General features: G+C 42.6%; 1 protein-coding gene across 8 annotated transcripts in view; it reads left to right on the top strand.

Moving 5' to 3' along the window:
• The window catches only part of AHCYL2 (adenosylhomocysteinase like 2), a 107,369-nt gene that overhangs the window by 53,727 nt on the left and 29,289 nt on the right, over nt 1–24,353 (top strand). For 2 of the 8 annotated variants that reach the window (XM_073652526.1, XM_073652524.1), the window contains exons 1-2: nt 7,136–7,430; nt 19,470–19,578. In XM_073652526.1, the coding sequence (XP_073508627.1) occupies nt 7,374–7,430; nt 19,470–19,578 (166 nt within the window). In that variant the 5' untranslated portion in view covers nt 7,136–7,373. Of the gene's footprint in view, nt 1–7,135; nt 7,431–19,466; nt 19,579–24,353 lie in introns of those variants that run through there. The other 6 variants (XM_073652525.1, XM_073652523.1, XM_073652518.1 and 3 more) reach the window with 3 other exon arrangements.

Raw genomic sequence — 24,353 nt, 5'->3', positions numbered from 1 at the left:
TAGACTCCTCTACTTTACTGCTCCTGAAAAGAATACAGCTAGAAAAAAGGAACAGAAGGGGAATCCAAGCTCTTACTTTAAGGCATTAGATGTATAGCAACTCCTTAATATTCTTCTGCCGTCACCGTGCTTTTCCCGGCTTTAGACCGCTGAATTAGTGTTCTTGGCATTGCCTCAGTGAGCTTGCCATCCATTATTGCTTCCTACAATGACCCTCTTCCGGGGCCTTTTTCTCCTCCTGTGATGGTGTTTTTCCACCCAAGAATGTGTATGATGAAAGTGTTGTCTGCCGATGTTTTCCTGTTCTCGATTATTGGCTTTCACCTGCATTTCAACATATTTTCCTACTTCATATACAGCACTTGTGACTTTCAGTGTAGTAAGAGCCAGGGGCTGGAAACTACCTGCAAGATGTGTCTGCAAAGCCTAATGGCAAGATGAGCGCTGTATGCATCCTTGTATGTGCTGCTTCTGTGTACTGCGGGAACAGTTCTGGATTGTTACATTACACAGTGTTCAACTGGGGACACAATGGCCTATGGGTGATGGGGCCTGTGACCGATGCCGTACAGGGGCATGTGCCAATCATAGGCCTATTATACAATCCTTTTAATTGATAGGTAATGAAAAGCAGTGATTCCTGCGGCTGTGCTGGCCATCCAGTAAGAAGCTGATGCTCTTCTGCACTATATGCATTATGGACGTTCTCAGAGAGGATCATCAGTATGTATCAGATAATGCAGACAGAACGTTGTTTTATTAGTGGGATATGTAGGTGCAAACCAGAGCCCTGACCCTCAAGGGTGATCAATCCAACCAGTATATGGAGCCAGAGTTATTACATTTATTCACCTTGTGGTAGATCGACTCACTCGTTAGTCACAGGAACACTTTCAGTTTTAAATTTTGAATTGGTTTATTAAAACCGTACTGCAAAAACCAGTCCAAAATTAGGTATACAAACACGGCCCTTCTGGCATAACGGGAAAAGCAAAATGGCATACAGTACAGCCTGTGTGCCTGTGGGAATCCACCCGCTCAGGGGAAAAAAATAAGGTTCAGATCTCTTGAGCTCCAGAGCCGTGCTAGTGTTAATCTCCCGACTCACCGAACACTGAGTCCTAAGGCTACATATTTACCTTGTGGACCACACCCTGGGGTGGCGATACGGTGAACAGCCTCCCACCCACTCTTCACCTGTCCACAAAAACCCAGCCCTTAATATGGCTGATTAGCCCCTCTCAGCACTTAGTATGCTGGAGCATTTTTCAAGGTTCAGATCACTGAGGCCAACATCCTGAGTGACACATATCTCCCCTCCAATATTTTACCAGTGACCTTCTCACAACCTATATTTTTAGCTCCTACAACTTTTAATGGAAATTGCCCCATGGGACGTATATAGAGAGTAAATTTTGCTGCTTGCATGTTTTTCCAAATATAAAAATGTGTGTGTATAATATATATCCCTAGCCTTTTCAATATTATGTATGTGTGTGTGTATGTGTGTATAATATACAATTTTGAAAAGTGATGCATCACCTATTGAATCAGTACTTCAAATTGGTAGAAAAATCTGCAGCTGTACGGTCGGTGGATTTCCAATTGCGAACAATGGATGGCATTTTGTGGGGCAGTTTTTACATAAGGACCGAAAACTGCATGAAAAAATGAATGAATACTCAGTTTGTTCATGCATAGCGTTTTTCTTTTGCATTTTTTTCTGTCGTGCTTTTTTCAGCCTCAAAAAAAAAAAAAATTTTTTTACAGTTGCGGCAAAATGAATATGGTTTCTAACCTATGCTTTTTTTTTATATTGCCTTTTGTATCTCAGCTAGGGATTATTTTACTTATAACAATCATGTTATTTCTATCAGCATTTTAACTGCTTTCTTCCTCCATTGAGATTAATAAAACAGAGCAGCAGAAGACAACTCAGAACCGCAGATTTTAATGTGGAATTACTGCTGCATTTTTGTTTCTGACAATTGTCTTCAGTTTTTCTTGTGAAACAAATAAGCTGGCAGTCACAATGCGCGGTTTCCGTATGTCCCGTATTGCTTTTGGTGGTGTACAGTGGTCCGCCTGTAGACCTAACCTTCTTTCCTTTTAGCATAAAGCCAAATGCGGATTCCAAAGCTAAATCTGATAAAAATAACTTAAATCTTCTAGAGGGGATTTTGTAAAATCACACCAAATTTCCAGCGCACGATGGTGTCCTTAAGCTGAGGTCACTCAAGCTAAGACCCCATTATTCACATGGAAGTGCAGGGAGCGGGCCCCAGAGGAAAGCAGAAGGAATCCTTATTTAAAATGAAATCGCAGTAAAGGAGGAGGAGAGGTTTTATAATAAACGGCAAAAAATGAAAAACATACCCCACTCTTCACAATTATAGCAGAGCCTGTACACGAGGGGTGTAGAAGGAAAAACTCACTCAATAATGCTCTGCTTCTGCAGGTGAGCAGTACTAATGTCACGGCTTTGTTAATTATTTGCAGCTTTCGCACTTGTCTTATCTGAATAAAGATTAATTGTCGCTCGACCCCACTGTTCGCTCCCCCGTTATATTATGCCTCAGCATAACTTTGCGAATGTGCAGGAGGAATAAAATGTGAAACCTTGACTTCTGTGGCTGCTGACCCCATTTTTCTCAGCGCTGTCTTTGCCGTTATGTGATTCCCACACACCAATCCGCTTCAATTAGGAGTAACCAAATGGTTTGCTCGCCATCTAGTGGTTGATTGAGAGTACTGCACAGTGATGAAAATAAAGCCATGCATTTGATTAAGTCCTGATACTATTAGTTCTTAATAGTTTGATAATATCCACATAAAAATCGTAATATTCATATTTTTAGATGGAGCAATCACAAAATGCTGACACTAGTTTTCTCTATGGAGTCGGTCAGAATAGGCAGAGCGATCTCATTGTGACAGCCCTTTTCTTCCCTAACTTCCTGCCTACTCACTGCTAATGAAATCTCTGCATATATTCATTATATGTCTTCATGTAATGTTAGACAGACTGAAGCCTCTCTGGGCAATGTACCATGTATCAGACTGGAGGCATATAGATTTCAGGGCCTTTGCAGTATACTGTAGGTCTGCAGCAATGCTGTTTTTAGGGAGAGAAGTCATTTTTATTAATAAATCTTACATTGCAAAATAAAAATATAAAGTGAGAGTAATTCCCGCACACCTTTTTAGTGTTAAAAAAATGATTCCAAATCTATTGAACAGATACAGGTGAAGTATATAAATGGTCCATACAATTTGTCTTGTTTGTTTTAATTTTTCTTGACCAAAATTACTTATTAGCTTAAAAGGTGACTGAACCACACGTAATCCATTAGATGGTCACCAGGTTTTTCCTACCCCATCTGAGAACAGAATTATGTAGGGGCATAATTCTGATTCCAGCGCTGTTACTTGGTGGGCTGTTTGCTATAGTTTTGATAAATTATGTGCTATAGTTTTGATAAATTATGTGTTTTATCTGCTGCAGCTTTGTATAACACCGCTTGCAACAATGATTGAGCACTTTCTGCCTACACTGTGCATAGGCAGCAAGCTGCCAATGAGTGGTGGAATACCGGGATACACCACTCATGACTATTGAGAACTACCGTACGTTGCTGCAGGTTTTGACGTATTCTAGTAATAATCTCCTCCATTGTTTTATCAAAGCTACAGCATGTCGTTCAGAATGTGACACATCACTGGAATCGGGGCATCTGCCTCTACATCATTCTACCTTAAGATGAAGTAGCAAAAACCTGGTGACTGTTGCTAACTCTCCTGAAGGCAGTCTGCTATACGGGATGTAAGACCATCGTCTTGCCCCTCCCTGCAGTCCGCTGGTTTGTTCCTGGTCTGGGATGTGCTTTACACCTGCTTCAGGGGCAGCCTGCCCAATGTTAAATGATCCTTTTAACTAGCTTTGGGCTTCTTGCTCCTTTGACAATCTCTCCCGTTGTGTTGTGATGTAAGGACAAGGTGCAATGGGATTTGTAGTTCCCAGAACTTTTTTGTGTGCCTGAAAAAAACTGATTTCAACTGAATCCTTTTTTTTTCTTTTTTTAACCATTGAAGTCTATGGAAAACAAATCCGTTAATTAACCATCTGTTTTTCTCCCATTTGAATAGGATCTTTTTGAAAGTTTACATGTCCAGTAGTATATGGTAAATATTTAGTTTTTGCACCTCCAGTAAGAAAAAAAAACAGATCCTTTTCAAATGGGAGAAAAATAGATAACTATTTAGTGGATCCATTCTCCATAGACTAAAATGTAAAAAAAAAAAAAAAAAAAACCCCGGATCCAGTTAAAATCAGGTTTTTTTCAGGCAGACAAAAATGTCTTCGCAGCCTGTTTTTGACAACTAATTGCTGCTTGATCCGTTCTAAAGGAGGATTACTGGACATGTGAACATATCCTAAAGGTTCATTTACACTAAACTGCAGGTAGGTCACTCGGTCTACATACTCAGTCATTGTTCACATTAGGCCACGGCCCCACTATCAGTATTTGGTCAGTATTCGGTCAGTATTTTTCTCAGGAGTGGGAGCCAAAACCAGGAGTGGGTGATAAATGCAGAATTGGTGACTTGTTTCTATTATACCTTTTCTCTGATTGTTCCACTCCTGGTTTTTGCTCCCACTCCTGAGAAAAAATACTGACCAAATACTGATAATGATGTGCTGCTGAGAACAATGATCTTTTATGCGGTACAAAATAATTTCGGATTTATCCATTACCTCGATACGCTGGATATCCGCCGCCCAGAGTGCTGGACATAATTCACTTCATGTTTTGCAGTGCGGCATGGGCATTATCCTGCGGAGAGGCCAATGCCATTAGACAATATAGGGGCCATGAAGAAGCATATTTGGTCTGTAACAATGTATAGTGAGACGTCCTATGCACCATAAGTAGAGCTCTGTGCAGACTTGACTTGACCTTCCACCGAGCTGAAGGTGGAATAAAGCCTCATCTTTTAATTTATTTCATCAGGTGAAAAGACAAATGTTGTGGCCATATGATCTATATTAAGCGAGGCATGAATAATCTATTGCTTTTTAGTCTTGTCTCGCTTGAAAAAGACCATATGACTGAGATATCACTATGTTGTCTCCTTACCTGATAGAATAATTGAGATTGTGGCCCTGATTCATCAAGACCGGCGATTTTTCACTTGATGAGGGGGCATGTTGGGGTCAGACGCTTCTGATTCATAAACAGGCGCACGCCTCTTCATGAATTGGGGGCGTCTGACAAGTGGCCTGCGCTTCACCATAAGGCCACGGCCCCACTATCAGTATTAGGTCAGTATTTTTTCTGAGGAGTGGGAACCAAAACCAGGTGAGGAACAATCAGAGAAAAGGTATAATAGAAACAAGTCACCAATTCTGCATTTATCACCCACTCCTGGTTTTGGCTCCCACTCCTGAGAAAAATACTGACCAAATACTGATAGTGGGGCCGTGGCCTAAATCTTACTCCAGTAAGGGTATGGAGTAAAATTTCTAGCATAAGGAACTCCGCAGTCATGAATAAGACATGCTGTGGCATTCACCCATTTTGGCAGATCTGGGAGAAACTGGCCTTGAACGCCAAAAGTCACAAAATTTCCGCGCAACTCTGCGTTGAGATGATGTCCTCCATATCCAAAAGCAGGAGAGATGGCGACTGTGGAGACAGGAGGCGCCAAGCAGAGTCCTGAGACGCCCATCGGACTGCTCGTGCTGTTTAGCATAAGGCACGGGATAATTATAAAAAGCATTATTTTTAGGTATGCGGGGAATCTTATGAAGGGGTGCAAGAACAAGATTTAAAAAACAGTGCAAGGATGGATACAGTTCTTGTATATGGAAAACCTTTAAGTAACACACAGTGCCAGGACATAAGGTTCCCCAGAGCTTCACACTGCTTCTTACATGCCACGTCCTATAGTGCATCCTGGTGCCCCGGTTAGTGACGCCATCTCTCCCAGCGTTCTCATGATGTTAAATAAATGGTTCATCAGATCCTGTAGATCACCTGTTTGTTATGGCCAGCATTATAAGGTTTATCCAGGACTATTTTTTTCTTTATAACTATAGGCCTAAAAACTAACAGGCCAGTTGTTGCTAACTACCTGCCTGTTCTACCCGGTGCGGTCACAGAGTGGTCACTGACCACTGCTACCGGCGATTCAGCTGCTCAGCGCAGCTCTTCCTCTTCCGGGCTGCTCTGTGGACAGGGCGAGACTGCCGACATCATGCGGATTGACTGCCAGTTATGTAGCGGGGAGCCGGCTGTCACACATGATTTCCCGTCTGCGATAGCTCAGCAGGCAGGTAGTGAGCACTACCTGTGTGTTAGTTTTTAGGATCATAATAATAATAAAAAAAGTCCTGGTTAACCCTTTTTAAGGATTTCTGTAATAATAAAAATGGTAATACATTTGTAAGGCCTAGTTCAAGTAAGTTACTGTAGTGTTAGTGTAGGGCTACAATTTGGGGGAGAAATGTTGAACTTGATGGACCTAGGTCTTTATGTTACTGCAGTAGCTCAGGTGCTAGCCATACAGACAGGGGTTGCTTTCTCCCAGTTTGTGATTTCCGAGCCTGTCTGCTGGTTAACTGCTTGTCCTTCCCTGGACCACGTGTGGTAGGTACTAACCATTACATACTGGGAACCCCCCACAAGACCTGCTATTTTGGATTTGCGTTGACCTAGTCTTCCATCCATCACCGGTTTGCCTTATTGCTCCCATTCTTTTTCTTGCTCCAAGATCTGTCACATACCGCCTAATATATTTGACACTTTGACTGATGCCGCTAGATAATACATTTTATTCACCGGTCAGTGACTTTAAGATTTTTGTTATTTTACCAAATATTTCAGCATTTCTGACCCCTTTCCGTAATGCTGCATTAACAAACGATCGTTTTCCTTCTTCCATTCTTATCTTCCCTAGCGTATATCTATAGCAATTAGCCGTGCACCAAGAATTACCCAAGGAGTATAGCGGTGTAAATTCCTCCTTGACTTTGATTGAATTTATTGACATTTGTAGCCAGAGAATTGAGTCATTGTTTTAGAGTATTGACATTACAAAGGGCAGATCCTACCAATGGTGTAAGGCGAAATGTGAGCTAGTATCCGATGTGAGGAGGGGCCGGACAGATTTCCTATGTCACACAGCGTCCTATAACAGTGCTGCCTGAGCGTGGAGCAAGATCTGGGAGAATAGTGGAGTTTTGTGTGCACCGAGCAGGAGGAGGCTGGATCCTAAGCTCCTGGAGTGACGGCACTGGCTTTGGCAGTGAAGTACACAACACGGCTTTTCTTAAACACTCCTTAGATTGCTTGTACTGAGCAGGTGAAGCCATGGAGAGGACGGAGAGCACCGCAGACACCACCGCCTTTAATATGCCCGACTGGATGGTAAGTATACAAGCCGTGCCAAAACCTGGGAAGGACTTGTAGTGTGACATTCACGTTCCACAATGACTGATCATTAGTACAAGGAACATCCATCTGTCCCAAGAAAAGTCTAGTAAAAAAAAAAATGTGAATTGTTTTAATGCAAGGATTTAATTTTGAGTATTTCTTTATTTTACTAAAGTTCACATTCTGAAATAAATGCAGATAATCTCTATAAATGTTCTTCGTAAAGTCCTAGTACCTAATACTGCATGCTACTTTTCTTTTAGCTCAGTTTTTAAACTTAACAGGATCTTTTGGCACAGAATTGTGGTTGCCCCTTTAGTCTCAAGATGCCTACACATTGGAGCAGTTAGCAAATTTTGGCAGAATGGCGACAATTTTGTTTGGGGGAGGTGTGGGAGGGTGGTCTCTCGACTTTCCTATTGTGAGAAAGTGGGATTGGATATGTTGAATTTCGACATCTGATTCTTTTGTTTTTGGGGAAAATAAGCCACCACCAAAGCAGTCTGGCAGAGGTTTACTCCCTGTTAAAAACATGCGTGCTCTCTTGAACGGAGAGTACATGTGCATGGGGGCATAGAGAGAATAGCTGTTGCCTAAATGAGTGTTGGCCAGAGGGCAAATTAACACCTTTGTATCTACCTGGAAATGTCCTTCTGTGTCATGAAGGCATAGTACTATTGCTTAATCTTAATTATGATAATGTTATCACAATGTACTTTGAAAGGAAAAGGAGTATACTTAACCTTGAGTTAGTAACTTCTTAGGTGATTGTGCCACAGCTGGAACTTTTTTTTTTTTCTTTTTAAACTGTTGAAAGTTTTTCAGAACCTGTTCCTTTTTTTTCTTTGGCTCTATGGAAGGTTTTTTTTTGCCAAAGTTGTCCGAAATCCTGGGAGAGCAACAGCGTCCCTTGAAATCGGGAGGCCACATTAGCATTGAGATGAGGGCAGAGAAGCTTGGCAGAACTAAGGGTCTGTAATAAGAAGTGATCGACTGCTGATCAGCAAATGTTTCCCACCCTGTGGTCGTTTATAAGTGTGTACACAGGCAGATATGCACTGTCTGTAATAATCGTTCAGTGCACATAGGCTGCGATTGTTCTTGGCAGCTCAGATCCTGTTTAAAAGGATGATGTGCTGCCGAGATTTGATTTTTAAGCTAGCTTGAAAATCATTTCACCCAACGAACAAGCATTTTGCTTGTTCAAGTGATCGGCAGCCTCATAACACTGCTAGAATATCATTATACGAGTGTTTCTAGGAACGCTCGTTCATGATAATCTGTGTGAAAATGCAGCTTTAGTATGTCATGCATACATGTTAGTGAAAATCTTTTTTTGCTATGCTGATTTTAATTTACGATTTAATGTTGCATTTCATTCCGTTTCCAGAGCCTCCAGTCTCTTTCAAACTTTTGGTACTGTTTTTCAAAGGTTTTTATTGGAAATGTTTTTCATTTTTTTATGTATGTAACAAAGTCAAGCAGAGGTCATTGCCATTGTTTTATACCATTTGTGGAATAGACTTCAATAAAGCCCTTCCTGTTGTAAGGAGTGCTGCTAGCAATGCCAGGTATATATCCAATATTATGGTGGCCATACACCTAGAATAACTGTTAGCTGTATACAAGCAAGTCCTTATAAACCTGTTATGTACAGTACAGACCAAAAGTTTGGACACACCTCATTTAAAGATTTTTCTGTATTTTCATGACTTTGAAAATTGTACATTCACACTGAAGGCATCCAAACTATGAATTAACACATGTGGAATTATATACTTAACAAAAAAGTGTGAAACAACTGAAAATATGTCTTATATTCTAGGTTCTTCAAAGTAGCCACCTTTTGCTTTGATGACTGCTTTGCACACTCTTGGCATTCTCTTGATGAGCTTCAAGAGGTAGTCACCAGAAATGGTCTTCCAACATTCTTGAAAGAGTTCCCAGAGATGCTTAGCACTTGTTGGCCCTTTTGCCTTCACTCTGCGGTCCAGCTCACCCCAAACCATCTCGATTGGGTTCAGGTCTGGTGACTGTGGAGGCCAGGTCATCTGGTGTAGCACCCCATCACTCTTGCTTGGTCAAATAGCCCTTACACAGCCTGGAGGTGTGTTTGGGGTCATTGTCCTGTTGAAAAAATAAATGATGGTCCAACTAAACGCAAACCGGATGGAATAGCATGCCGCTTCAAGATGCTGTGGTAGCCATGCTGGTTCAGTATGCCTTCAATTTTGAATAAATCCCCAACAGTGTCACCAGCAAAGCACCCCCACACCATCACACCTCCTCCTCCATGCTTCACGGTGGGAACCAGGCATGTAGAGTCCATCGGTTCACCTTTTCTGCGTCACACAAAGACACGGTGGTTGGAACCAAAGATCTCAAATTTGGACTCATCAGACCAAAGCACAGATTTCCACTGGTCTAATGTCCATTCCTTGTGTTCTTTAGCCCAAACAAGTCTCTTCTGCTTGTTGCCTGTCCTTAGCAGTGGTTTCCTAGCAGCTATTTTACCATGAAGGCCTGCTGCACAAAGTCTCCTCTTAACAGTTGTAGAGATGTGTCTGCTGCTAGAACTGTGTGTGGCATTGACCTGGTCTCTAATCTGAGCTGCTGTTAACCTGCGATTTCTGAGGCTGGTGACTCGGATAAACTTATCCTCAGAAGCAGAGGTGACTCTTGGTCTTCCTTTCCTGGGGCGGTCCTCATGTGAGCCCGTTTCTTTGTAGCGCTTGATGGTTTTTGCAACTGCACTTGGGGACACTTTCAAAGTTTGCCCAATTTTTCGCACTGACTGACCTTCATTTGTTAAAGTAATGATGGCCACTCGTTTTTCTTTACTTAGCTGCTTTTTTCTTGCCATAATACAAATTCTAACAGTCTATTCAGTAGGACTATCAGCTGTGTATCCACCTGACTTCTGCAGAACACAACTGATGGTCCCAAACCCATTTATAAGGCAAGAAATCCCACTTATTAAACCTGACAGGGCACACCTGTGAAGTGAAGACCATTTCCGGTGACTACCTCTTGAAGCTCATCAAGAGAATGCCAAGAGTGTGCAAAGCAGTCATCAAAACAAAAGGTGGCTACTTTGAAGAACCTAGAATATAAGACATATTTTCAGTTGTTTCACACTTTTTTGTTAAGTATATAATTCCACATGTGTTAATTCATAGTTTTGATGCCTTCAGTGTGAATGTACAATTTTCAAAGTCATGAAAATACAGAAAAATCTTTATAATGAGCTACAGTACAGACCAAAAGTTTGGACACACCTTCTCATTTAGAGAGGGGAATAAGGCCACTGTCACATGCTTAAAGGGCACTTGTCATGTAAAAAAAACGCTAGCAGCATGCAGATATGGGGTAAATCTGCAGGTTAATAAAGTTCTGAAGCTTCCTGGGGCTTTCAGTCATAGAGGCTCTGCTTAAGTCACTGCTCAGTACATATGCGGAGACTGTAACCCTCCGGCACTGACTGACAGTTAGCCAGCTCAGCACTGATGCACTTTAAAGCTATCCGTCAGCGCCGCTATCACTATGATGCTGAGCGGTGACTGAAAGCCAGAGGCTGCCAGGAGGAATAAAGTTAATTTCTTACTGGCCCCTGCACCAAGAGCCTTGCTGCCAGGCAGCCTCCGAGCTCTATTAACCTGCAGATTAACCCCAGATCTGCAGGTTAATATCATTTTTTCACATGACAGGTTCCCTTTTGTAAAACCTGCAGTTTTTTTTTTTTATGTCATGCTGTGGAGTGATTGTTAGGGTGCTTTTAGAGTGGTTAACAATTGAGAACGAGTAATCCAAAAAGTGCTTGTTTCTCAATTATCGTCCACTCTAAACAGGCTGCAAACACTTGTTGGGTGAAATAGTTTTAAAGGGACTCGTGTCAGCACAGAATGACTGTACAAACGAAGTCCCGCTTAACTTTGTTTCACGGTGGGTCCAGTCATTTATATACACCTTCCCACCTGCTTGTTTTCCCTCTATTTCCACCCCCTCTTCTTTGATTGACAGCTCTGGCTTCATAGATTCAGAAGAGGGCAGAGAGATGGAGACCATGCAGGTGGGAAGGTTTATATAAATGACTGGCCCCGCCTTGAAGCACCGAGCGCCTGTAGTTTACTGAACAATCATTTTGTGCTGACAGTCCCTTTAAGCTTGCACAGAATGACACTGTTAGCTCTCATTGTGTGCCCATATATGTATCTAAGCAGACTGAGATGACCAGCAATCAGCTTGCATGTATCCGATCAGCATTTGTTTAGTGTCCGCAGTTGGCCTGTGTCAATTCATCTCTGGTCCCGCCCCCCCCCTCCTGTACAGTTCAGACTGTAGATGGATTCAGCCAACCACAATCTAATTTTGAGGATGTCCTATTCTGTGCCTTGAACTTTGCAGACTACACTCATCCCTTTGCTGATAGGACAAATGAGAGGTGCACTTATCTTTGAACTCTAGCTTATAATGACTTGTAATCCACCTATAACACTGTAAAGGTCCCCATACACATTAGATTAAAGACTGCCAAACCCATTGATAGACCAGTGGCCAATCACACCACCGACGTGTATGGGGGCTACGGACTCTCGCCCCTAAAGAGGATGTCACGGGAGACGAAGATCAGGCAGTTTAAAGTGTATACCCAAATCTTTGTAATTTAGCAGGTAAGTCTCTGCCAGCGATGTCCAGCAGCAGCTTTCTCCACTCTAACTTTTGAAAACACATGAATGTTCTTCCGAGCCCAGGAGTATCATTCTTGTGTGTAGATTTCCAATATAAGCGGTCTGACGGATCTTGGTGCAAGAGATGTACCTATGATAAGAAGTAGTAAACCACAAATCTTTCTCTGTCGCTCAGTTAAAGGAGCCCCTGAGTCCTGAAACACCTCATTTTAACCATTGGCTTCAGTTGTTTATACATACTTGCACTATTTGTGCCTTTTATCTGGTTCTTCCTTTTTATTATGCCTTCTGGGTATTGATCTTCCTTTGTATGGGGGGGAGAGAGAGTTGATGGTCCAAAATGACTTCTGGCCAACACAAAAATGCTGTGTGAGCCGGCTAGTCACAACTGCGGTCACATTATGCAGGAGATGAGCAGAGTTGGAAACAAGGATGGTAAGTGTTTTAAAAGGAATCTGTCAGTAAGATCAGCCTTCATCACCCCCACATATATGGGCTGCAGGTCTTTGAAATGTCAATTCATGAATCTTTGTCTTCTATCTGTAGCTGCATTTCTTAGTAATTAGTGTCACTACCATACACATGCATGTTTGGCTCAGCCAAGTCAAGTATGCATTTTTATTTTTAAAGAGGGGAGGTGATTAAGCTGCCGCCAGACCCCCTCTGACCAGGGCTTATCTTCACTGTTAAGTGTGTGTGTGTACACATATATATATTTGCTCAAAAAACAAAGGGCGACACTAAAATAACACATCCTAGATATCACTGGATGAAATATTCCAGTTGCAAATCTTTATTCATTACATAGTGCAATGCGTTGAGAACAATAAAACATGAAAATGATCAATGTTAATCAAAATTAATATCCCATGGAGGTCTGGATTTGGAATGATACTGAAAATCAAAGTGTTAAATCAAATTACAGGCTGATCCAACTTCAGTGGAAATGCCTCAAGACAAGGAAAAGATGCTCAGTATTGTGTGTGGCCTCCACGTGCCTGTATGACCTCCCTACAGCGCCTGGGAATGCTCCTGATGAGGCGGTAGATGTTTTCCTGAGGGATCTCCTCCCAGACCTGGATTAAAACATCAGTCATCTCCTGGACAGTCTGTGTTGCAATGTTGCGTTGGTGGATGGAACGAGACATGATTTCCCAGATGTTCTCAATTGCATTCAGGTATGGGGAACGGCAGGCCAGTCCAAAGCATCAATGCCTTCATCTTGCATGAACTGCTGACACACTCCAGCCACATGAGGCCTAGCATTGTCATGTATCAGAAGAAACCCAGGGCCAACCGCACCAGCATATGGTCTCACAATGGGTCTGAGGCTCTCATCCCGGTACCTAATGGCAGTCAGGGTACCTCTGGCGAACACATGGAAGGCTGTGTGGCCCCTCAAAGACATGCCTCCCCACACCATTTACTGACCCACTGCCAAACCGGTCATGCTGGAGGATGTTGCAGGCAGCAGATCGCTCTCCACGGCGTCTCCAGACTCTGTCACATCTGTCACATGTGCTCAGTGTGAACCTGCTCTCATCCGTGAAGAGGCCAATCACCCTGCACGGTGTTGGGCTGTGAGCATAACACCCACTTGTGGACGTCTGGCCCTCATATCACCCTAATGGAGTCTGCTTCTAACAGTTTGAGCAGACACATGGATGTTAGTAGCCTACTGGAGGTTATTTTGCAGGGCTCTGGCATTGGTCCTCCTGTTCCTCCTTGCACAAAGGAGGAGGTAGCGGTTCTTCTGCTGGGTTGTTGCCCCCCTACGGCCCCCTCCTGGTGTGCTGGCCTTTCTCCTGGTATCTTCTCCATGCTCTGGACACTACTCTGACACACAGCTACCCTTCTTGCCACAGCTCGCACTGATGTGCCATCCTTAAACAGCTGCACTACCTGAGCAACTTCTGTGGGTTGTACTGTAGACACCGCCTCATTCTACTGTACCACTAGGGCTGAGAGCAATGACAAAATGCAAAAGTGACCAAAACAGCCAAAAAGAATGAGAATAGACAAATGGTCTGTGGTCAGCACCTGCAGAACCACTTCTTTATAGGGGTTGTCTTGCTAATTGCCTATTATTTCTACTGGTTGTCTGTTCCACTTGCACAACAGCAAGACAAATTGACTGAGCAGTGTCCTTGTCTGTCTATTATATACATTTTTTTTTTTTTCCCTGCATAAGCTTTTGATGGCTGGTGCAATGAACAACATAATAAAATGAATGCTGACTTTCCATTGAAGTAATAAGCTTCAATCAATACCAGAATTACAAAAGGACAATCTATTAGATCAATCTAACCATTGGAGCTAGTTATAATCTTCCACACAATTAAGTTTTTAGCAAAATGCTGAGAAGTGAACTGGTGGTTTGAGTGATTTGGTGGATCTGCTAGTTGCCTACCTACCAAGTCGCAATATTGCTCATATATTCATTCCCATGCTCCCACTACAGGAGACCCCCAGCTTTATTATGCACGCCGAGCACCGCCTCAGTTTTCAACTTCATCCTTCATCTCCGTCCTGGAAATGGAGCTGGGGTCTGGATCTACTCTGATCAGATGATGGCTTGCGAATGCCTGTTATACACAATGATTGCACTAATTTACATCTCTGGGACAGAATGCCCCTTCTAAAAGGGGTTGTCCCATAAATGGCATTCTCGGCCATTGTACTTTCATCACCTTCTTGTGGATAGTAGACAAGTTAATTAGGGAACAACCCCCTCTAACCACCCATGGGGTACATGGCGTCATTAGACATAGCTTGGTAACATGTTAACAATCTTTTGGCCATTAGCCAATGGGGTTGTTGGCTTGTCTGCAGGTGGAGTTATGGTCCAGGGGGGTCGGATTAGAGGTATAGAGGCATTCTTTCTAGATTATTAAAATGCTTAACTTCTAAAGATCCGTATGGTTAAATATGTTTTCTTATTAAAAGTATGTGGGATTGCAGAGCAAGGAATGATTTAATTTAGCTTTTCATAGTCTCCTGGTAACCTGTTGCCAAAAGACTATAAACTCCATTGATTATCTTCTTGATATTCTGATGTAACTGCAGCAGTTTCTTCCCTGTAAAGTTCCTTATGTGAGAGCTGCGACCTAGTTCTTCAGAGGTAATGTGAGCTCCATGATGAGGAGATATGTGGGAATGTGGAGGACCGCAGATAGCTCAGGTGTGCTGGGGAGAGGAGCCCGGACCCTTCTCTGGTTAATGCTCTATGCATTGGTGTTGATCATCAGACACGCTTTTGCGGGTTTGTTCACTTGTGGAAAGCCAGGCTGGAAGATCAGGACCACACAGACCGTGACACCGGGATAATAAGGCTTGTCCAGAATCGCTGCTAGCTCTCTCCATCATTCTTGTCTGTGGCTCTGGTTACGTGTGTATGTATTTCATGGCCAGATATATTCCGTGACTTGTGGAGTTTGTGTGCTGGACGGGGAGCAGGGATGTGCTTATTGCTCCTGTCCTGAAACTCTATCCAAGACATTCCTACAAAGATTACAAACCGTAAATGGATTTGGGGAGAATAATTGCTTTTAGAAATGAAAAGCTTTCTGACTTCTGCACTTTCCCATTAACTGTTCTGTTTGCCTGAAGGTAGTAGGACAGTCAGACTGCTGGCGACTTATCTGTGCTTGGGATAAGTAGCTTCTTGCTTATATCAGTGTATATTGTTATTCTTTTAGGATAACGCTGAAAAAAGAAATAAGATGGGGCATACACTAGAATAAAGCTAATCTTAAACCTGAAAATGTAACACCGATTGTCCGATATTTATTAGTGGGATTAAAAGAGGTTGTCAGTCGTAGCAAAGGTTTTCCATGTTTCTTTAATTGATTCCTTCCTGCCTTATACTTGGCTATTGGCCCTTACAGTTGGATTTGTAATCATTCTAGCTACGTACCTCTATGGCCACATAATCCACTTTTCATTAGTTTTCTTCATGAAGTATGGAAACTTCCAGAAATGTGTGGGATTAATGTGGCAGCAGTGGTCGGGCAGAACATCTTACTTTTTTGAGGTCCATGTTTGAAGTCTGAGCAGGCTGGACTATCTTCTGACAGTGCTATGTAGAGGATGGGGAGAATGGTGTAGGCACAATTAGGGTTATGGCCATGCACTATGACTGACAAAACCATGTTTTATGCCCTGGGTGCTGCCATTGCAATTTTTCAGAACATGGATTTGTGCCCTAGCACTGCACGTGAAATAGGGATCATAGGGGTAAAAAGTAGAGAAGTATGAAATAGAGTAGATTAAAACACACCTAAATAGGCACAATACGTTTGATTGCCTGATGACTGGATCTAAAGGGGTTGAGTGGCTTTGAAGCTATCCAGGAGAAATGTAGTTAGAAGGTGTGGGTTCTTCTGGATGTCCACCAAAGAATCTATTATTTGTTGGACAACAGTTCAGAGCTAACGCGTTTTGGAACGATCGGTTACTTTTTTCAAATAAGCCCGTACTCCTTCCCAATGACACTTTGCCAGTGCCATATAGCTATGTGGATGCAAACTGAAAGGCAAGAAGGGCAGCTCAGGACATGGGCAGTGTCTGCCATTTAGGAGCGATCATGGTTAAAGCGCTGAATTACACAGCCAGGTTTGTGATCACTAGTCTTCATGTGAATTGAAATAGTGGCCATACATATGGCTGTGTGAGTGAGCACGCTATAATTCAGCTTCAGTAATCTGAGAGATCAAGTGACCAGCTCTTTCAGATGTATTGGCCTTTAAATTGAGAATTTTTGGCACATGTTTCTTTTGTAATGTGACTTTTTTATATGAGAACATAATAGTGCCATTTGGTAAATTAGTGTTGTAGGACAGGTTGTGGGTGTCCATTTGTAAAGCTGTGACCACCTGCGGGCCTCATACATTAAAATTAACCTAATGTACAAGTTAATTACAGCGAGCACTGCTTACATAAAGATAAAGGGCTGGTGTTAGGGCCTTGTAAGGAACTGCTGTTAAGCGTTTAGAGGTTAATGTGTCTTGGTGTAATTGGCTGTTAAACCAAACTATGTCCTAGTGAATTCTGGAATGCCTCATTAACTTTGGGGGGTAGGAAGTCCAATTTTGTCCAAAAGATAAAGCAGGGTGAAACCAGAGCCAGCGGGTTCTTGGGTATAAAACATGACTTCCCTGTGCCCAGGTCATTCACAAGGATGTCAGATTCTTGGTGGTCTCTCGGAATGCTGAATAACCGAAAGAAATACAACGTCAATGTTGAGGTGGACGAGAAATCTCAGGTGAGGGCAGCATTGAAGGCCTACTTATCTCCTTGACTTTATTATGGATGCTTAGTAGAAACAAATGGGTAGTAGGATGTTTTTACAAGGCTGTTGGAGCAGAAAACTTGGATTAAAGCTCAGACGAGTCTGTTGCACACCAGACGCCAGTGGTGCCCAGCAGACCCTATTGTCTTATCATGGGGTACACGGCGTTCTGCAGATGTGCCCAAATTGTTGGAAAAATAAAGTAGCATTGCACCATGCGAAATGAGACACAGCCTCCAACGCAGATGCCCTACAAACTGCATGTAGTCCCATACTGCGGGGTTTAATTTACCTGATGCCATATAGACTGTATAAATTCTATAATTACATACAATCTTTTCCACACAATAATTTGCTTGAAAACATTTTTTACAGCTCCACTTTTATGGAAGTGCTTAAATGTGTGTACATAGGTTTATGACCTTGCTTTGCGAGATTTGTTACATCACAGACCGTGAACTCTTATCAGTTATTTGTCTGATTATACGGTATAGTGCTTATATAATGGGAAGTGGGAAAATGCAGGTAGCCAAGTACAGATACATGATCGAAAATAGAGAAGGATTGATCAGAATTGGGGGTTGGTGATCATCCATGTTCTTGTTACAGGAGAGGCAGGCCTTTTTTTTTCCTATCCTATAATAACATGCTTACATATAAAATACAATGCCATTGAGCTTGCGGTTTCTCAATTGCAGGTTGCTTCATCGGGAGACTGGCTGGTTTGTTAAATTCAGTTATTAAAAGGGATATTCTGATCAGAAAATTGTGGCTTGTCCAGACGATATTCCATGAATGGAACAGGATCCGGTTATACTTCGGCCAAAGGGGGCGAGATGGCCGCACGTGTGCAACTCTTTATTCATTTGAATAAGAACTCCCATACAAATGAATAAAGAGTTTTGCATGCATGACCACCTTTCCATGGATAGTGGTGTGATAGACCACCACTTTCCCCAGATAGATGTGGGTCACAGCAGTGGACATGGAATTAAATGCTTTTCTCTATTTTTTTAATATATTTTTGCTGGAATAGAAATTGTTCAATGTAGTTCTGAAAAAACGGTACCAGTGTCATCAGGGTTTTGGATCTGTCATCAGTGTACGGTCCCTATGTCTGTGTTTTTTTACCATCCCTGTTTATCAGTGGTTTTCTGGTGTGGATAAAGATAGAAATAATAAAGTTTCTCCTATACTTTGCTGTGTTCAACATGGACGGTACACTTATGCCATCCGTGTGCTGTATTTATTTTTCACGGACCCATAGACTTGTATTGGCCTTTGTCACTCATGCTGCCGGAAAAAAATGGAAATGTCTAAGTGTGTGTTGTACGGACACACGGTCCATGTAAAAACGCAGATGTTTGTATGACACCATAGGTTATAATATCCGTGAAAAAGAGATGCCACACGTACTAAGGCCACGTTCACATGATGAGAATGTGGCGGATTTTTGATGTTGCACAATTTCTGCACCTTGATCTTCCTGTACCAGTCGCCGTCATGTTTTGTTTAAGACTATTGTAATTGTTCTTGTATTATACCCCTTTTTCACACGTAAAACGCCATGGAATAAATGGCACTATAACAATAAATAATAGTTAGATTACTTGAGTTTTTTACGTGCGTTTTATTGTGTTTTTTGGCGCTGTGGATTTTCTCTTGATTTGTCATGTTTTGAATTATGGTACTTATGCTATTTGGCTATGAACAGTTTCATCCATTTAAGTGAATGGGCTCATGAAAAATACAGATAATACTGGACTGGATTCATCCCTCTCTACACCCCGTCCAGCCTTGGTTGTGATCACAGCATTCTGCATTTTCTAATCAGACCTTGATGTTTGGGTGTGAAATGTTTTCCACCGATACTGGTTAGGATCATTCATTAATTCGGTTTTCTCAGTTTCTGGCGTAGTGAAGTATATATTGTTACGTCTTATGATATAACTAGGTTGTAATGACGGTGTAGGCATTGGTTTTATTATATCTGCAGTAATGATATGTACGGTATTTTTCCATAGATTCAGCTTCTCTTTGTATTTATCGCAGCAGATCCAGTTTGCGGACCAGAAGAGAGAATTTAATAAACGCCCAACAAAGATTGGACGCCGCTCCTTATCCCGCTCTATATCCCAATCCTCAACGGACAGTTACAGCTCCGGTAAGTAAAAAGCAAGAACACTATGGTCCTTACGGAACCTAGTGCCGCAGGCCCCATCCCATCTAGACAAGAGCCGTTCTACTTGAGACGCACGGTAAGAGCCTGGGCGGTGCAGTTCTAGGTATAGCTTTCGGTAAGATGAAGCCAGGAGTGGGTCCGAAACACAGAAAAGCTACAATTCATACCATTTTGCTTTATGTTCCACTTCTGGTTGTTACTTACTAATACTGATGCAAAATACTGCCCATTTTAAGCAATTGTACTGTACATACAGAATATGCCATAATCCGCTGGCGGATAATTCCTGTCCACTGCAATCACCTTTTAATTCAACAGGGAAGGCGACGAACGGGAATCTGCAAAGGGTTATGGGCAAACCCGGGTCGCCTAGGACCCATAGTTATCAGGTATTTCTAGCATATCATGTAGACATGCCAGAATTAGGATGGGAATATCCCTTTAAGCTAGCAAGTCTGTTGCATTTAGTTTCGTGGTTATAGGCAGGCAAGGGATTTTAGGAGGCCTCTGAATATTGGGTCTCAAGGTTAACAATTGCTTTCCTGTGTCTACACTGGCAGAACGGAGAGGTTTTACTGCCGAACCTACAGGGAGCAAGAATTGCTGCATTATTGCAGTCTTATGTATGTTCTACTCCAAAATACTGTAGGGTTTCAAACAAAACATTTTTCAAAAAGCTGTTCTTGGCTAGCTAGAATCTGTCAGATCCCCGGTCGCTCCCATAGAGTGTGTGTGATGTGGTGTGGTGTGTGGAGACTGGTCAGTCAAAAGTATGGGAGCAGGGCGACGCCAGCAGCGATATGTCCTCCGTGTGTGTGGAGGGAGAATCAGTCAATCAAAAGCATGCGAGCGGGGCGACACCAGCAGGGATGTGTGTATAGGTGTGGGAGTGGGGCGACGCCAGCAGCGATCTGTCCTCCGTATGTGCGTGGAGACTGGTCAGTCAAAAGCATGGGAGCGGGACGACACCAGCAGCAATCTGTCCTCAGTGTGTGGTGGAGACCAGTCAGTCAAAAGCATGGGAGCGGGGCTGCGCCAGCAGCGATCTGTCTTGGACTGGTTGGTCCCCGGTCGACTTTCCAGAGTATGTTTTCTCTGCAGCACTTCAGAGCAAACCATTCATGGCTACAATGCAGCCATTGTCTGATTCATGCTGACCATGGTTCACACAGCATGACTCTCACAACAAGATCCCTTTAATGAATGTTGAAAGGGCAAGTTCATGAGATGAACCCTTAAAGATGATGGTCTCATTAGGCCACATACAGCACATGCTTGTTGTCTGCACATTATACAGTGTATTAGAGAACAGCAGCCGATGATAATGAACATTGGAGTGTAATAACGCTGTTCTAATCCATGCTTATCCTTTGCATTGCCAGAAATGTAAGATAGAAGCGAGACGCTTTCTAATAAGATGCTGGTCACAGGATCTGGCTTTTTTTCATCTGATGGAAATCCAGTTCTAGCTGGTTGATCTGTTCCAGCTCTGGCCTTTTTCTCTTCATTCTCATGCAGATATTCTGTCAATGTCACTCCTTTATTAAGCACAGATTTCTAGGGCTTTAGGTCAACGTGGGAATCTAGCCCGGGAAATGCCAGGCTCCTGTCTCACAGGGATTTGCAGGTCAGGCTCCGCTCCTGGACAGAGCCTTGCTGACGACTGGCCTTCAGGGAAATATTTCTGCATGGTCTAATCCCCGGTCACTCACTTAACTTCAGCGAAAGTCTGCGGCTCAGCAGCTTTGCTTTATTTTATTGGAATTAATTTTTTAGGCTTTTTTTTTTCTGACAATAGTAGTTAAATTGAAAGAATTTGCTGTTACAGACCTATACAAGGTCGCAGTGCTGAGTTACTCACATGGGCATAAATCTGCACTTGGCTTGTGTTCATTTTAATAGCTGTGATGGCACGGTTATCTGTAATCTGTGTGCTCTGGGAAGGAGAGAGTTAAAACCACATTCTAATAAGGTCAATGAACCCGATAAGGGCGATAACTGTCTGCACGGTGTCAAACACGCAGCTTAGAGGGATCAGTGACTGTCATCCAAACAGTGATTCACAACATGCATCAGGTCCTGCAAAACTTTCTTTTAAAAAGTTTGTAAATGATAATTTACAGAATATCATATCTGCTATTATGGCTACTTAGACATAACTAAGATAAATAGTAATGATTCCAACCATTCACATGTAAAAACAAGCAACTTTGCAATTTAGCCCTCCGTTGTCAGGAACTCTCTATAGTGTACAGCTCGTTTCCTAGGTTACCATCTCACCCTACAGTTCCAGCATGGCCGACTACCTAGGCAAGGAGCGTGCCCTATGCTTTACTTGATTCCTGGATCCTGCCAGCCTTAGTCCCCCTTCATTTCTCCCGTGCTGGCAGCCTGGGGAGAGCACCGTTTGGGCCAGCAATGTGGACAATGCCATTGGATTGTACGGTCAGCCTTCAGGAGTGCAACGCCCTTGGCAAAGCAGGTGACAGCGAGCTGATGATACATCCTGAGAAAATTAATTTTAAATGCAGGAGAGAGCTCTTTCTGCATTTTCTATTTTTTCCCATTGGCATTCATTCATCATCGTTCAGCTGCAATTCAACTGAAGGATGCCCATGAGTGCCATGGCTGCTGGGGGCCTAGGGAAGTCTCCAAATTCTGTCAGCTAAGTGCTTCTATTAGTTTAACATGTCATTTATACTGCATAGTGAATGCTGTAAAAAGTGCCATTAAAGACCACTCTTCCTCCAAACACCTCCTCATATGGCTACATTGATGAGTTAAAAAAGTTTTGGCGCTCAGAATGGGGTAATTGAAAAATGAAGAAAAAAAAAAGTTGTCACGGTCCAAATTGACTGTTATTAAAGGGTTAATAAATTTTAGCAATGGTGTCCTGCCTTTAACTACAAATTCAGCCATTCTGAAAAGATACAAAACGTAAGATGGCATTGGTTTAGGCAATGGGGGCAGCGCTGTGTCAGAAGCAGGGAGTACGGAGTCACTTATGCAGAAGTCTCTCAACCAGTCAAACACCACAGCCGTCATAAATCATCTTCTTTTCTGCCTCCTAAAAAAAATCCCAAGATTCCACAGTACTGAGCCGCAGGGCCCCATGTGCTGTGTGGGGCGGCAATATTCTGAGATGGAATAAGTGGTTTTTGCAAATACCTATTTAATGGGACACATCCTTTTATTTGTATTAAATCTCACAAAAAATCCTCAGGTTCTGTATGAAATCAGAGATACTATATAAGACTCAATACACCTGTCTAGAGGTTATAGCGCTGCATGGAGCCACAATATGACTGCATTAGGTCTTAAGGCTCAAATGGACGAGGAGATAATTGGGAATGAGCAGTGGTGATCGTTGTTACTAGCCCTGTCCCCCATAATAATTGTCCATTATTTAAAATAATTGTATTTTACTAATCTTGTGAATTAAACTTATTTCCCATATTTTCCCACCGATATCATCCCAGTATAAACAAACAAACAAAAAAAAAAAGCGAATGGGACAGTGACCTAAAGATGAAGCCCCGTGTATCAAAAAGTACTAGAATATCCGAACGAGAGAATTCTTTACAGCTCTTTAACCACATGTACAGAAAAAACAAAAATGTGCCTGGGAGTAAATGGCCCGGTCCTTCACTGGATAAGAGTTAAAGGGGTTTTCCTATGAACAAAAGTGCATTTTACTCCATGGCTGTGTCTGACCGTACAGAGACATGGTCTGATCATACCACATCTCCTGGGCAGGGGAGGAAGGAAAAGACAATACAGACATTACAGCAGGGGATCACAGAGGATTCATTTTGTGAGGTAAAATATTGTTTAACTGGCAGGGAAATGTTTTACCTCACAAAATTAATCCTCTGTGATCTTCAGCTGTAATGTCTGCCCAGGAGATGTGGTATGTTCCCTACACGGTCAGACACAGACCATTATTAAAATTAACTTTTGTTCATGGGAAAACCCCTTTAAGCCTTACTGCTCTCTCCCAAGTAAGAACATGTGCTGGAGTAAGGGTTTGGATCCGTGTTTCCCAAAGTCCAGTCCTCATGGCCTCAAACACGTCATGTTCTGAGGATTTCCTTAGTATCACACAGGTGATGGAAGGATCATCAAGACATCAAGAATTCTCTTACCTGTGCAACACTATGGAAATCCTGAACCATGATGTGTTGGGGGCTGTGAGGATGGGGTTTGGGAAACACTGGTTTGGAGGAATTGCTGATGGTCTGAGAGGTCTTTAGTAGTGTTGAGCGAGTATGTTCTATTAACCCCCTTTCGGTGCGTATGCTCGGGCCGAGCTCCGAGTATTTACAGCTGCTCGGTGATATGGTTGAATCGCTCCCGTGTGCATGATTTGCAACTGTTTGACAGTTTTATTACATGTGAGGAATGTCTATTTCTTACACATTCCTCACATGTAATAAAGCTGCCAAACAGTTGCAAATCATGCACGGGAGCGATTCAACCTTATCACCGAGCAGCTATAAATACTCGGAGCTCGACCCGAGCATACTCGGACAGAACATACTCGCTCAACCCTAGTCTTTAGGTCTATGGCCAAGTTAAGTCTACATAAAAAAATAAGCTAAATATTTTTTTCTGTTTGCATGGAACTGCATTTGAGATGAATAGTGGAGAAGACAGTGTGATATTGATGACTCCTCCATTGGATCATCAATATCAGATCGATGGGGGTCCGACACCCGACCCCCCCCCCCCCCACCAATCAGCAGCCGGATGTAAGT

The sequence above is a fragment of the Phyllobates terribilis genome, unplaced genomic scaffold, assembly GCF_046119375.1.
Source record: "Phyllobates terribilis strain yellow unplaced genomic scaffold, ASM4611937v1 Scaffold_11__3_contigs__length_659146591, whole genome shotgun sequence".
NCBI lineage: Eukaryota > Metazoa > Chordata > Amphibia > Anura > Dendrobatidae > Phyllobates > Phyllobates terribilis.
Note: the sequence above shows the minus strand (reverse complement) of the source record. Positions and strands in the feature narration are given on the sequence as shown.